This window comes from Vidua macroura, chromosome 5 (assembly GCF_024509145.1).
Source record: "Vidua macroura isolate BioBank_ID:100142 chromosome 5, ASM2450914v1, whole genome shotgun sequence".
Lineage (NCBI taxonomy): Eukaryota > Metazoa > Chordata > Aves > Passeriformes > Viduidae > Vidua > Vidua macroura.
In genome coordinates, this window is record NC_071575.1 from 44,425,115 (window position 1) to 44,440,389 (window position 15,275).

Here is a 15,275-nt window from a genome sequence, read left to right on the forward strand (position 1 = left end):
GTGCCGGGCGGGCGGGGAGGCGGCGGCGGTGCCCGGGCGCGGTGCGACATGTCCCACCAGACTGGCATCCAAGGTACCCGCGGGGCTCCCCGCACCTCCGCTCCGCGGTGCCCACTGCTCCTTATGACAGCCAGTCCCGTCTCCGCCGTGGTCCTGCTAGCCGGGCGGGCGGCGGGCGGAGCGCCTTTCTCCGCGGGTCGGGGCGCGGCGCGGGGGCAGGCGGCGCAGCGGGCGATTAGCGGGCCATTCCCGGCGGGATTTTTCCCACTACTGCACTCTTTGTTTGCTGCCGGAGGAGCCCGTCCTTTGCGCCGCGGGCTGCCGAGGGGGCGAGCGACCGGGTGACTGCTGCTGGTTTCGTCCCCGGCGGCCACGACTCCTCGGGGTCGAACCCATAGCTCCGTTCCCATTCAGGCGAAGCATGCAGGGTTTATCGGCCCAGCGAAGCGCGCCTGTCCGCCCCGGAGAGGCAGGGAGCCCGCCCGAGGAAAGTGTTCGCTGCAGAGCCCCATGAATGGCGGGCACGGCCCGCTTGGGCTCAAGTAGCTGCCCCAGTGCAGGTTTTCTCCTGCGGTGGCGGAGTCAGCGTCGAGCCGGGGGCTGTCGCCTGCTCGGGGTCGCCCTACCGAATTTGGGATGGGTTGGACAGCACGGGAAATGCCGGCGGTCGCTGCTGGGTCCCTTGGAGCGAGAGTCCTGGGGAGGAGCAGGAGCCCTGGCGTAGGAGAGTCCACTATAAAGCCCATCACTGGAGGCCACAAAGGGGGAAAGTATGTGGGAACCTTTTTTCCCCCCGTGTTTCCAGGCCTTGGACGGTGCGAGGGGCAATTAGAAGGAGACAGAGTATTGTTTCGCAGTATTAGCGGGTTCCCCTGAATCACAGAATTGCTAAGCAGGGATTATATAGCAGGATTATGGAGGGGTCGGGTTTTACTGTCTGGATTTCTGCAATCTGCGTGTTTGGTGACTTAGTACCATGTACTTTGCCTGCTCTCCAGTATTTATTGTTGAAGGTGACTTTTGTCCCAGCCACGGCAGCCCTTAGCTGCTCTTCTGTGCCCTTTTTTGTCCATTGGCTGAGTGTGGTTTGCACCCTTTCCACTCTCTTCTTTTCCTTCCTTTGCATGCCAATCTTTGATCTTTTTTTGCAGCTTCTTGTTTTAAGTTCTTCAACTGTTCTCAGGCTAGAGGTGCACCTGGAATGGCTTTTTTTTTTTTCCAGTCTGGGGAAACCTGTTAGTAAATCGTAATCCCTTGTTCTCCTGGCAATGCTGGCAGGGAGGAGCAGAAGAATACTCTGTTGCTTATTGTAAGCAAAAGAGTGGCTAATCCTCTTCTGCAGCTTTGCTTCGTGTCTGAGAATCGTTTGTCCTCTGAGGAGAGCTGTAGAGAACTCGGCAGCTTTCCTTTGGGAGCCTGCCTCAGCAGGCACTCATCAGGAGTCCTGTTTGCAGCAAAGCATCAGCCTCTGCCACTTGGAAGAGGAGTAGCTCTACTTGTGCCATTGCTGGCTTTAGCCACAAACAGGCTACTGTCACTCATAAACAATTACAAGATTTGGCAGCATGGGCTGATTTTTTCTGGAAACAGAAATGAAGTCATGGGCCCAGTGCTATGTACCAGGCAGTTGCTAAAAGGACTGGACTTTTTAAACAGGCCAGTGCAGATAAATACTGTAGGAAGTTACAGAATGCAGTAACTAGGGTGAAATACAATTGAATGGGTTTACAGTCTTCTAAATAATTTAAAAATAATATTCCCTGCAAAATAGTTGTGAAATAAGCCCAGATTTTGATTCTGTGGCCCTCTGCTATGCAGAAAGTTTAAACAGAAAATAATATCACTTTTGTGGATTTAAATACCTTCATGATGAAAAAAAAAAACATAGATCACTTGATAGTGAGCTGGTTTCACAAGTGTCTCAAAATATTTTTTCAGGAAACAGTTCTGGAATTAGTATAGAGACTGCTGTATTCTGTTCTTGTTTTGGTGTGTAGTGTTGAAATGAGAGAATAAGGAACAAAAGAATCATAGATAAGAAGAGGACAAAGAATGTTCTGGGGCAACAAAAAGTCTAGAAAATGGCACAATGTTTGGTTGCTCAATGGAATGGTGAAGACCAACAGAGATTAGAAAAGCTGTCAGCAAATTACTGTGAGGGTCTGCACTGGTTAGTGGGAAGAAGACAGCTGGGATGAAACTGGGGTTGAACTGGAAACCCACTGCAGTTCAATTTGCTTAACATGTTCTTTTAACATGCCATTTTGGACTCTCAGAATGGGCCTGGCACCACTTGGACGAACATAAATGTAAAATGTTTTGAGTATGGGCAGTAATGTTGCTGGATACCATCTGTTCATTTGGCCTCAACCTGACTATAAATAATCCATTTTATTTGTTTCCTGGTTTGATGTTTGTTTTGCTGGTGCTATGCTCTATCCAATGGGATTACTTAAAGGACCAGCTTGCAATAAATGTTTTTCAGTAAATCCTTACAACTCTCTGTCTCCAGTATAATTAAACCGATTTGCACTCAGATTATTTAGCAGACAAGTTGAGATAAGAATAGTCTTCACGCGAGTCAAGAGCAGTTCTTCAGTGTGCTTACGGAAGTGAATCTGTCATGTTGGTGGTATAGTGTCAGTGTGATTTACAAACATGTAAGAATAGTTTAGTTACTTTGTAAATTCACTATAAAGCTATCTTGTTACAGTAGGTTGGGGCTTGAACAATGTCCTCAACCATAGAAGGAGATAAGGAGGTGTGAACGATGAGCAATGAGTGGCAGCTTTCACGGGTATGCTGCAGAGAAGTGCTCTCAGGAAAAGACCATCACTTCAGCCAGACAAGCTCTAACATTTTCCTGGCAGGCGTAAGGTTTCTGTCTGAAAGTTTGTACTAAGCCTGCAGACTTCTTGAAGCTGTTGTAATTTGAGATGCGTCATATTTTTATTGTGTTGCTGTGTTAACTCTGAAACATGAGATTGATGATGTCACCTGTAATTTTCACAATGTTGAAAATCATTTGGTATGCTAGAAAGCAGGGGCTGTTTTGTAATGTTGCCTTTCATCTTTGTGTGGTATGCTGATGGTTGGAACAGTGTGCAGCATAGCAGCAGCATCACTCCTGGGTTTATTTTGCTGTCCAACTTTGTAGCAAAGGGCCAGTTGTACATTTTTCCAGTGTTGTTCTTACCCTCATGAATATTCTTTGTCCTAGGGAAGTGAAATGTGTTAATTTGATTACTTTTATTTTCTCTTTTTCAGCTAGTGGAAGTGTTAAAGACATCTTTGTTGGAGCCAGAAATGGACAATACAGGCTTTTAAAAATAGTCATTGACAATGGTTAGTCAAATTTTATTCTTTTTCTTTTCTGTTTCTTTTAGATATTTTCCTAGTTGTTTTAATGACTTACATATACAATTGTTTAAAAAAAAGAACTCTGCCAAACTTAATGTTACTAAGGCTTTTCATATACAGAAGGTAAAATTTAAATTTTGGTGATCCTAAGCTTTTTTACTACAATACTACAGTATTTTTGTATTTGAATTTTTCTCCCAAATGTAATTTCATATTTTACCAAGAACTGCTGTGTATTTTGTATGGATAGTATAAATAAGCTTATTCTTATCTCTTACTAAAGAGTAGAGGAAATGAAAATTTCTACACCTGTGTAGCATTTGGACACTCTGGTTACTTTCAATAGACAGAGAGCTAGTCTTACACAGCAACCAATCAGAAATAGAAATACCTTGTTGATGTAGAACTGTAAATTTTATACTGATATATACTGGTTAAAAAGGCAGATAAAAGTGCTGCATGTAGAAAGTCCTGCTAAAGCAGATGTTTAAGTAGTAATCTGGCTACATAGAAAATATCTTTATAAATCTGTGACTTTATTTAAATTTTCAAAGTTAAAACTGTTTCTTAAATCTCAACATATATGTAGAAATAGAAAATTACATAGTTTCGATCAGAACTCGAGTTTGATTTTGAACTTCTTGGGAAGGGATATAGGCTACAAACATTGAAAGGTAGATTAATAATTACTTTTATTTTCTTTAATAGTAATGTTGGTTAGTTATATAAGATATGTCCTGGTTTAGTCCATCTTTTCAAGCATGTCAGTTGTACACTTTGAAAGCATTTGTTTTAGACTTCATTTACAATACACTAAAAAATCTGTTAGCTGGAGAAAGTTACATGTACATACATAGACAGATACACTTTAATTGGTAGGTAGATAACCTACTGTTACCTTCCTTGTGCTTGCTTTTCTTAGGAAGTCTTCCAATATTTTAATATAGCTTTCTTTAAGGCAGTGGGAATAGTAAGATTACAGGCAGGGCTTTGTGATAGTCTCAGTAGCACAAAGTAAATGCTGACAGACCATTGTTTTGGGGTTTTTTTCCCATTAAGCAAGGCAAAACAATATGCTTTTGTTATATGCTACTTTATAATATGAAGTGAAGCCTAGAAATAAGATACAAATTTAATACTTTTCCTATTTTTTAATTTTTGTGTGTATGTATTAATGTGTATACATATATATAGATATAAACATCTAGGTATAGGCATTTCATCTCTATAAGAAGCAGAATCCAGTCTTTGATAGTATTTTCTGCAGTTCAAAAAGGAACCTGTAAAACTCCCAGTATACTGGAAGAACGGCAGTTGCCTCATCTGTCTTCAGGAGCTTTAAGTAACAGATAATAGCCAACAGATAATATTCAAATTGTGTTTTGCTAATCTGAGTTAATAAGACAAGAGATTTGCTGCTGGGCATGAAGGTCCTCTGGCTGTATCTTAAATCCAAGTGGGTATAAATCCACTTAGAGTTCAGAATTGGCAAGTACATTCTGAATACCCTTGGTTTAGGTGTACAACTTCAGGTAGTTCAGGTACTTTGTGTCTAATTCAAAGAAGGGCCAAACACCCTTGCCCTGAGCTGTTTGTGTTCTGTGAGTTACTGTGGTAGAATGCTTTGCTTGAAGTTTTGCTGTAGAGGCATTTGTGTGCTGTTGTACTTTTGTATGAAGTTTTATAAGTTAAGCCCTAGATCTCAAAAGGTGGTTTGTATACTAGCTACTATGATGGTCTTCAAACTGTTGCAGGACGCCATTTAAACAAGGTATTTCTATTCCACTTGTGCGGGCTAGTATTTCTTGGGAAGCTGATAAATGTTTTGTAAGACGGTATGCTAACACTTGCCTTTGGAAACTGAGATGTGATGTATAAATAAGAGGAAAATCTTGTTGCTACAGCTGTTCACATAATTAGATACCAATGAAGTATTCTGTACAGACTTAAACCAATTATACATAATAAACAACTTCAGTCATTTAAAGAGACCATAGCTATGAAGCTATATTAGAAAGAGGTTTATCGACTTACATAGTCAAGTTAGTGATTAGTGCAAGCATATTCATTCCAAACTCTTTTCACTGTATAACTGGATTATTGACTCCTGAAAATGAGTACAAACACTAATATGTTATACCAAGAGCATCAGTAATTATAATTCTAAAATTTGAAAGTTTACTCTTACCTTATTTATACATAGGTATTCCAAATTAAAAAATAAACTAATTGTCAGAACACAGTTATTTCCCTTCCCTTATTTCCCTTTAGCTAAAAAAGCTAACATCAGTAGTATCACTTCAGATCAAAGAACTTGATGACAACCAGCACGTTACGTCTCAACTATCAGAAATTCGCTAAAGTAAGTTAGGGTTTGAACATACACAGCTTTTGTAGTAATTAACCCACTTTTACACTGACTGTTCTTGTCTTCCATTCTTCTGGGCATAATTATGAACGATTAAGTGTCCAATTAACTTCTTATTGTAATTATTAATTTGACAGATGCTATTAACTGTATTATTGCTAACCTGTAGCTTTGGTTATTGGTTTTAGAGCAGCTTGTTGTGGGATCCTCTAGACAGCCAGTTGGATCATGGGAAAAGGATTATGATTCCTTTGTCCTTCCCCTTCTTGAAGACAAACAACCATGTTATATATTATACAGATTAGATTCACAGAATGCTCAAGGATATGAATGGATCTTCATTGCATGGTCACCTGATCACTCTCCTGTAAGTAATAGTCATCAGAGGCTTCATGTTAATGGTTTTTCAACAGTACCATTTGGTCTGAATCTGAGATATGAAGGAAAAGGATTTCAGGAATGAAGCATTCCCCAACCTCCCCCTACATTCCCAGAAGTAAACTAGGAAAATGTTTCTTTAAGATGATTAAAGAGCAAATCAGTAGGTCTAGATGGAGTACAGCTGATCCAATGTATTTTTAGACTGACTGGGGGACACAATACAGTTTTTTTGCCCTGTTTGTCTGTCTTACTGTTAGTAATTCAGAAAATTTATGGAAGGATATAGGACAGAAATCTTAATGGGTGCTCATATAGGCAGACAGAATTATAGTGTGAGCTCAAGCTGTTTATTCTGTTTGGCTTGCTGGCTGCCAAGCTGGCACTTGTGGATATGTGGTGTGCCACAGAATACACTCCTTCTTAGTGGTTTGAGAGCATGGGAGAGGACTGAGGTCAGAATTAAGAATTTCTAGGAGGAACTATGTTGTGACAGTGGGCCCCTGGCCTGGTAATAAGTAGCATTGACTCCATGATTCACAGAAGGCTGATCAATCTCTTTATTCTTAAGGAACCCATTGCTTTTATAGACAGTTATGATACAGGTGGAATTGATTAGTCCTCCAGTCCAAATACCATCACCATTGGCTAATTAAGAAACCACCCTTTGGTAAACAAATCTCCATAACACATTCCACATGTTCACAACAACAGGTGCAGCAAGTGAAGATAAGAATTGTTTCTCATTCTTTTCTCTGATCTTACAGACTTTTCCCAGAAAGGCCTGGGAGAGTTGTCTGTTGGTCTCTGTGGCTAGAGAGCTGCTGCCACAGAACTAGGATACTGGTTCTGGGAATGTGAGATAAGGGAAGGCAGAAAGCAAAGCTGTTCCAGTACTCCTACTGCTTTCACTAACAGTTAGGAAATAATAAGACACCAAAAGCTGATGTGTGTAGAGACGATTATGTGGAAAAGGTGAAGTACTGTGGAGAGGATAACATGATGGTGAAATAAAGTGGGAAGGTGGGACTGCTGAGAGAGGAGTAAGTGACTATGTTAGACAAGTTCATAGGGAGCAAATGTAATTTTTCCACTCTGTAGTTGAACCATAACTATCTGGAGTCACTATCAAATCCAAAGTAATAATGAGTTACTTCTAGTCTGCTTTTTTGCTGTCTGTTACATCCATTAATACATGGACGGTGACAAAAGATTCAAACAATTGTGTTTTTTTCCATTTAAAATTACTAACGATTATGTTGATTTTTTTTCCCATTTTAAAAAAAGCTCATACTCCAACTAAGGCTGCAATTCAATTTTGAAGTTACTTTGATAACAATACATAGTATCATGACCTTGTGAGTTTAATAGTATGAGTCAGTATCATGACTAAGAGCTCTACAAGTTTATAGTGCAGTTTCAACACTTGAAATACTTGTTCAAGAAAGATGTTTGTTAATGGACTTGGTACACCAACATGCTGGATTCTCTGTGTACAGCAAAATTTTAAAAAAGAACTAACCCAAAAAGCTACTGTTTGTATTATACACTAGGTTCGTCAAAAAATGTTGTATGCAGCAACCCGAGCAACGCTTAAGAAAGAATTTGGAGGTGGCCATATTAAGGATGAAGTATTTGGAACGGTACAGGTATGTTTTTGTTTTCAAAGTCAGGACACTGAGTTTAAATACTGAATATAGTAGCTGATGTTACTGGTATGAATGTGGGTTGCTTATGGTCTTTTTGGTTTAAGGAAAAAAGAGTTAAAAGCTATGTGTGTTATTCCAGTGTTAAAGTGTATTTGAGCTCATTTGAACAAGTTAATAGGTACAGTCAGGCTTAGAAGTCCATGCTTCAAATGTTTATGAAAACTAAATAACCTAAAAATAATAGGAATATCTCTTAATTTCACTGAATGAGTATGAGTCCTCTAATGGAATGGGAAGAGTTGGAGGTTTGGGGAAGAATAGAGGATATTATAGTGGGGAAAAAAGCTATGAAAGAGAAATGGGCTGTTGTGGTGGACATGAGACTAATAATTCTGTTGCTCACTAAGTAAATAATTTGTTATATTTATCATTAACCTGTCATGGAGGCTTCATTATCCTAACAAATATGTGGAAAGGCTGTATTCTAGGGGAGTAGATAACTGACTTGCTAAGAGGGTTTACTGTTAGGGGTCCTGTTATTTTTTCTTGCCTGTTCAATCAAGCAGTCTCTCATTGCCACTTGCACCAAACCATTAGCAGTCTATGTAATATGTGGAATTTGTGTCTAGCGCTACAAGTCTGAGCTTCCATCTCAGTTGTGAGGAAGGAGCATTATATCTGTCTTACTGGTATTTCAGAATATGGGCCTGGGGCACATGGAAGATGACATTGATATAACTCACTTTTCCCAGGCTCATTATGTTACAGCTTATAGATTTCTAAATTGCTGGTTTCAGTCTCTTTATAAACTTCTTAATTGTTGCTGGCCTTTAATGGTCATCTGTTTGAAAATCGCAGCTTCTTCAAAGTGTTCAAGTTGCTGATCTCACTCAGGATCTTGATAATCAGCATCCAGTGGATTGCTTCGTCTTTATTTTGTTAAACCTAAGGATGGTTTGGTTGCAACAAGCACTGTTATTGTGGTGGAACCCTATTATGGTCCCACCTGCTAATTCATATGTATTACCTGGATACCTCTGGGCTACTGAAACAAGACATGATGGAATATTGGAATATTCAAATAAAATCACCATAACTGTATGGATGGCAACTAGTTTTTGCAATGCTCCATAGAAAATCTTTGAAGAAAAGTTCTATTCTAAAAAAAACCTGGTAAATATTGATATTGTGCTTTCAGGATGATGTTTCACTGAATGGATATAAAAAATACTTGATATCACAATCCTCCCCTGCACCTTTGACTGCAGCAGAAGAGGAACTTCGACAAATTAAGATTAAGGAGGTAATTAAAATGTTTTCAAGCATGTGTGGGAAATGCTGCAGAGTTCCAAATATATTGTAGGGAAATGTCTTTCTAGGGTAAAAAAAGGCAGAACAGAAAATAGAAAGGTTCAGAAAGTGTGAGTGGATGAGCATATAAATGTACTTCTCTATGGGTTGAAATTGCAGGGTGATGGTGGCTGGAGTTGAAGTGGCATGAGTGATATCACGGCGTTTGAAAGGCGTAGTGTCCGCATCAGAGGCCTGGCAACTGCAGAGCTTAATTGTTGCAACTTCAGCTTTTAGTATCACTGTATGTCCTTCTTTGTGAAGGGTGATCAGGCACTGGTTGCCCAGGGAGATTATGGGATGTCCATCTTGGAGATATTCAGAAGATGTTTGGACAGACAGCTGGGCGGCTGGCTCTAGTTGAACAGTGTTGTTGGACAGGGTGACCTGTAGAGAGTCTTCCAACCTCAGTCATTGTCCACACGTGATTCCCCCATGCATTTCTCATGGTGGCAGAAATTGTAGAGAAAACACAGAATAGCAGTTATTATAGTGAGTGATTGCCAAGAGAATTTCAGTAGCCTTATTTTTAGAAGAAAGGTACGTAGTTTTTGGTACCACTGCACTTGTCTTTAAGACTGAGAGGAAGGGAAGAGGATTCCAATAAAAATAAAACAGAAATCCAAACCAAATAGCTGATCACTTTAAGAGACTGATTTGCTTATGCTACAAACACCTTATAGAAAAATCTCTGTCAAATGCCTTTAACCAAAAAAATTGATGATTGCCAGCTAGCTAGTGACTGAAAAGTTTCAGAGGATTCTCCTTATCACATTTTTCCTTCATTTGAACACTGTTTATATCAGATGTATATTAAAATATGTGCTGAACTTATTTGTTCTTTAGACTTATATGTTAGAGCTGTAGTACATGTGTTTGAAGTATGATTTATTTTTGCAGCTGGATACCAGGCAGCCATTGTGTTAAATACAGCCGTGTATCTTTTGTTTTCACTCTACTCTGCTTTTGCTGCAACTTTGTTGTTTATTGACTTTTTTTCCCAGTGGTGTCTTTTGTTAGTTTTCATGTCTGATTTTAACAATTAAATGTAGAAATACATTCACCATCATTAAATACTGCATTTTACTTCATCAGCTTTAAAAAAAAAAGCCAGTAATGAATGTAAAACTTCTGTGGGATCAGTGATCACTTCTGGTATTAGTGTATGTACTACATACAATGTGTTTAGGTGATTCATGCAAACCAAGTCTTCATGTGTTCTGAAATTTCAGCAGCAATACCTTTGCTTTTCAGGGACACATAAATTATATATTGCTGCCATTTTGGCTTTGTTTGAAACATCTCACAATACATTAACGTACGTCATTTTTCTCTTCATTGTTTCCACCGTTACAGAGCCTGTAATTAGACTTAGAAAACGAAAAGCTTTCTGATTTTAAAAAGTTTTCCATATGTATATTCTTTCATAATTACCCTAAGAAACATTTTACTGGGCCAGATCAAAGGATCATCTAGTCTGTTGTCAAGTCCTTGAGAGAACAGCAGAAATCTAGGAAGGGTGTAGGAGCAGGGCAAGAAGGCTATAATTACCTTAAATACTCTTCTGTTGCCTCAACATTTGCAGGTAGGGAAATTCCTGCACAAAAGATGACATCTTACTATATAATTCTTCTTAATAGGTTTTTCATCCATCATCTAGTCTTGTCATTTCCACAAATCCACATAAAGATTTTGTTGGCCACGGGTCCTGTGGCAAGATATTCCACAGCTTGGCAAAATACTATGTAAAGAACCACTGACTACTCTCTAGAATCTCTAGTTTATTCTGATACCCCTACAGATAGTATGGCGAAAGCAAAAAAGAGTCATTCAGTCAATCCTCAGTTTCCCCCTCCCCTTAGATAAAGCCCTCTGTATCCCAGAATGCCAGCCATATCCTGGGCTGCATCAAAAGCAGTGTGGCCAGCACGTAAAGAGAGGTGATCCTCCCCCTCTGCTCTGCACTGGATCCCACCTGGAACACTGCATCCAGCTCTGGGGTACTCAGTACAGGAAGGACATGGACCTGTTACAGTGGGTCCAGAAGGTGGCCACAAAAATGATCATAGGGCTGGAATATATTCCCTGTGAGAAAAGGCTGAGAGAGTTGGGGTTGTTCAGACTGAAGCAGAGAAGGCTTCAGGGAAATCTTAGTGGCCTTCAGTACTTAAAGGGGGCTTATAAAAAATAAGGGGACAGGGGCCTATTGCCATAGAACAAGGGGGAATGGTTTTAAACTAAAACAGGGTATGTTAGATTAGATATGAGCAAGAATTTGTTTTATGATGAATGTGATAAGTACTGGAAGAGTTTGCTGAGAGAGGTGGTAGATTCCCCATCCCTAGAAACAGGCTCTGAGCTGCCTGATCTATTTGAAGATGTTGCTGCTTTCTGGAGGGGCGGGGGAGTTGGACTAGATCACCTTTAGAGGACCCTTCCAACCACAACTATAACATGATTCTCTATCCATGGACCTCTGTTGTATTCCTTATCAATTATCTCTTCCAGGCTGACAAGTCCTAATCTGGGTAGTTCTTCCTCCTAAACAATGCACTCCATACTTCTGATCCTGTTGCTTTTCTCTGCAGTTTTTTCCAGTTCTGCTATATAATTTATGAGATGGAGGGATGGGGAAGCCAGATCTGCATGTGGTATTCAAGATGCAGGCATGTTACTGATATATACAGTGCGTAATAACGTGTTCTGTTCTCTACTCCTTTTTCTAACAATTTGTAACATTTCATTTGTGGATGGGGAGTGTTTTGGTTTTTTTTTTTTTTTACCTTGGGGTTATTTTCAGATTTAGTCTGAATGATATGCAAGGTCTTGCTCCTGAATGGTAGTAGCCAGTTTAACCCCATCACCATACAAGTAGAAAAAGACGGATTTTTTCCTCTGGCATACATTTACATTTATTCACAGGAAATTTCATCTGCCATTTTATCCAGCACTTAGCAGCCATTACTAACTAAATCTTAGCAGTGTGAATTTAAATATTCTTAAGTGACTTAGATGGTTCTGTTAATTTTCCTGTATCTCGAGTTGCACTGGGTTACTCTCTTCCCGTGTCTATCTCCACACTTCACAGCCTGTTTTTAAGTTTGGAGTACTTATTTTCTACCTGTATTTTCATATGGATTCTAGAGTATGGTATTTTATGATGGTTTATTATTTTCGTGATGCCTATTTTACATTTGGCAGTCAGGCTTTTATGCAGCTACATATTTTGCAAAACATTTTTTCTATAACCTTGTTCATAAATTTATCAATTGTGCAAAGTAAGCTCTCCACCTGCTTTCTTTCTCTCTTTCCTTGTTGCTGACAAGCTGTTCTTTAAAATGTTAAGTATAAGTAAGTGTTGCCACATGTGTTTGTTTTTAATTTTTTATCAGTTTGTTTCATATTTTATTACCATCTCTTTTTAATAAAGCTGCACATCTTCTAGTTGATAGATCTAGGGTAGGAAAGGTCCACACTTTCCACTTGGTACACTTTTTTGACTTTTTCAGCTTCATAACCAATGTTAAATGTTAAATGTGAAACTTTAAAAGTAAGTAAATATATTTAAAAAACAGTACTTAGACAATAAACTAAAACTGAAGAAGACTGGAGGCCAGAGCTCATTTTAAGAGAAACTGAATTAATAGTAAGATAAACATAAATTCTTGAACATCAGCATTAAAATAACTGTTGTCTCCAGTAATTTGACACTAATATAACTGGATTATGAATAATTGTCTAGCTTGTCCTGGATTTTTTTTTTTTACTTTGCGGTAGACCTTCTAGAAATAAAGAATTAGGATTTTGTTTGTTTGTTTTGTTTGCTTTGGTTTTGGTATAGGCTATTTGGAGAAGTATGTTGAAGCAGGAGGGAGAGTAGAAGCTTTACTTTTCCTTCTAGAAGATCAGTTTGTCTCATAATTTCTCTCTTCCTTCAAAAATTCTGACCCCCTAGAAATCATGTCTTTGTTTTGATCTAAAAATTTTTAAGCTATAACAAAGTTTATGAGGAATATTTTCAGTTCAAAAGTATAACACAGCATATGAAAATCAAGGGTTTTTTTTTTTTCTGGATTATTGTGTCTCTATAGCAAATTTTAACTTAGAACTTCTTCACTGACACTTGAACCAGTTTTCCCTCTGATGATTTTGTTGCTCTGCTAAGCAGAACTGTTTCAGAGATAAGAAACTCTGCAGGCTAGCAAACAAACATGACCTGTAAATCAAAAAATACAAATCTTTTGTATATGGGGAATATTTCTTGGGGTGGTTTATTCTTGGAATAGCTACTGCTAACTCTAAGTATAACCATATGGAATGAATAGTTAGTATTGTCAGTCACTGAAACTAAATAAATGGCTGCAAAGGTTTCTTTTAACAACTCAGCTGACTTGTGTTCCAGGTACAGGCAGATGTTGGTGTAGATACCAAGCATCAAACACTGCAAGGAGTAGCATTCCCCATTGCTAAAGATGCTATTCAGGCTCTGGAGAAACTGAAAAATAAGAAACTCAATTATGTACAACTGGCAAGTATAAAATATTTTAACTGTATTTTAATAATGAGTATAAAATAGATCACCCACATATTAAACAATATGTGTTGATGTAATATGCTAATAAATTACCATTTTGAATTAGATTAATCCAGACTTTTTTTCTATCCTGTCATGTTCTTTGGTTTGTTTTTTTGTGTATTAACTATATTCATGTTTGCTTTTTTTTACAGCAAATTGATATGAAAAATGAAACTATTATTTTGGCCAACACGCTTGATACTGAACTTAAGGACTTGCCAAAAAGAGTTCCAAAGGATGCTGCGCGTTACCATTTTTTCCTGTATAAGCACACACATGAAGGAGACTATTTGGAATCCATAAGTATGAGAAAATTTTTCTATTTTTTTTTTTTCATATGAAACTTCACTGGCTTGTTTCAAATTCCTGAGGAATTTTGAGTCAAAGATGTGTCAGCATGATCATAAATTTCAGAGTCATTTGGTTTGTGACACTGAACTTGTAAAGGAGAGCTCTTCTGTTTGTAAAGTAGTGGGCTATCCCTTTTGATTATGAGCACCCATAAATGTGAAAACATACAGATACTGGCCATTTTCTTATCCTCTGTTTAAAATGAAACACTTGCTGAAGCAAAAAAAGCTCCAGAACAGCACTACAGTTTTTGCTTTCAGATTTTCAGTTGCTTTCCATTGCCTCTCTGCTATAAATGATTTTATGATACTGCTTTTGATAGAGTGTATTTGTGGTGTTGTTTTCTTTTCCTGCAGTTTTCATCTACTCTATGCCAGGGTATACTTGTAGTATACGAGAACGAATGCTCTACTCTAGTTGCAAAAGTCCACTGTTGGAAATTGTAGAAACACAGTTGTGGATGCAGATAATTAGAAAGGTAAGTGCAGGGGGTGTAGGGGTATTTTCTCCATATCTGTCTTTCCTTCTTAATGGAAAACTGTAACTGTCTCTGTCACCACGTTCTCTAAACAATGACAAGTGTAACTTAGTTTGTCCTGAACAGGAAATAATTGTTGATGGAGCTAGAGATACAAAGTTAAGTCTTGAAGTTTTACTCTGTTTCATAATTTCTACACTTTTATCTTGAAAATATATATCCTTGTGCATCAAAGAAATATTTGAGTGTACTTTGGAGGACTTTATAGCATTAACATGATTTCTTACTCAAAACTGTGTCTTAATTTTCTAACATACTGCTGTTGTTAACCACTAAATTCCTTTAAGCCTAAATTATGTAGGGATTTTCAAAATAATTTCAAGCTGCAGTTCTGAAAATTAGAACTGCTATCTTAGGAGACCTTGATGGGGCAAACAAGTACTTGCAAGTAAGCTGATCTTTTCACACTGTATAGATTTTACTGCAATGAAAAAAGTTGCTTCTCACCTTCCAAGCAGAGAGCACAGAAGTGATCCACTTGTGACCTATGGTTACTTTTTTAACACTTTTGCAGAAACTTAGTTTCTGTAGAGATTATGTTTACCTTAAAAACAGCAGTATTAATACTAACCATTTTTAGTGAGATGACACTAATTAACTAAATTTTTGCTATGTATATTTGTATGTAATTATTTTTCTGAAATTGCCTTTGTACAACAAAATTAAAGCACCATGTGACTCCTGAAAATTCCTGCAGACAGAAAT

General features: G+C 38.3%; 2 protein-coding genes across 2 annotated transcripts in view; one reads left to right on the forward strand and one right to left on the reverse strand.

Annotated features, from left to right (window-relative positions):
- TWF1 (twinfilin actin binding protein 1) overlaps positions 1-15,275 on the forward strand; it is an 18,339-nt gene continuing 3,064 nt past the window's right edge. Inside the window, exons 1-8 of the mRNA XM_053977300.1 lie at positions 1-73; positions 3,268-3,345; positions 5,917-6,095; positions 7,660-7,755; positions 8,954-9,058; positions 13,508-13,633; positions 13,834-13,984; positions 14,389-14,510. Coding sequence (XP_053833275.1) covers positions 49-73; positions 3,268-3,345; positions 5,917-6,095; positions 7,660-7,755; positions 8,954-9,058; positions 13,508-13,633; positions 13,834-13,984; positions 14,389-14,510 — 882 coding nt within the window. The 5' untranslated portion in view covers positions 1-48. The remainder of the gene's footprint in view (positions 74-3,267; positions 3,346-5,916; positions 6,096-7,659; positions 7,756-8,953; positions 9,059-13,507; positions 13,634-13,833; positions 13,985-14,388; positions 14,511-15,275) is intronic.
- The window catches only part of IRAK4 (interleukin 1 receptor associated kinase 4), a 22,424-nt gene continuing 17,831 nt past the window's right edge, over positions 10,683-15,275 (reverse strand). Inside the window, exon 13 of the transcript XR_008437071.1 lies at positions 10,683-10,702. The gene's annotated coding sequence lies outside the window, so the exon portion shown is untranslated. The remainder of the gene's footprint in view (positions 10,703-15,275) is intronic.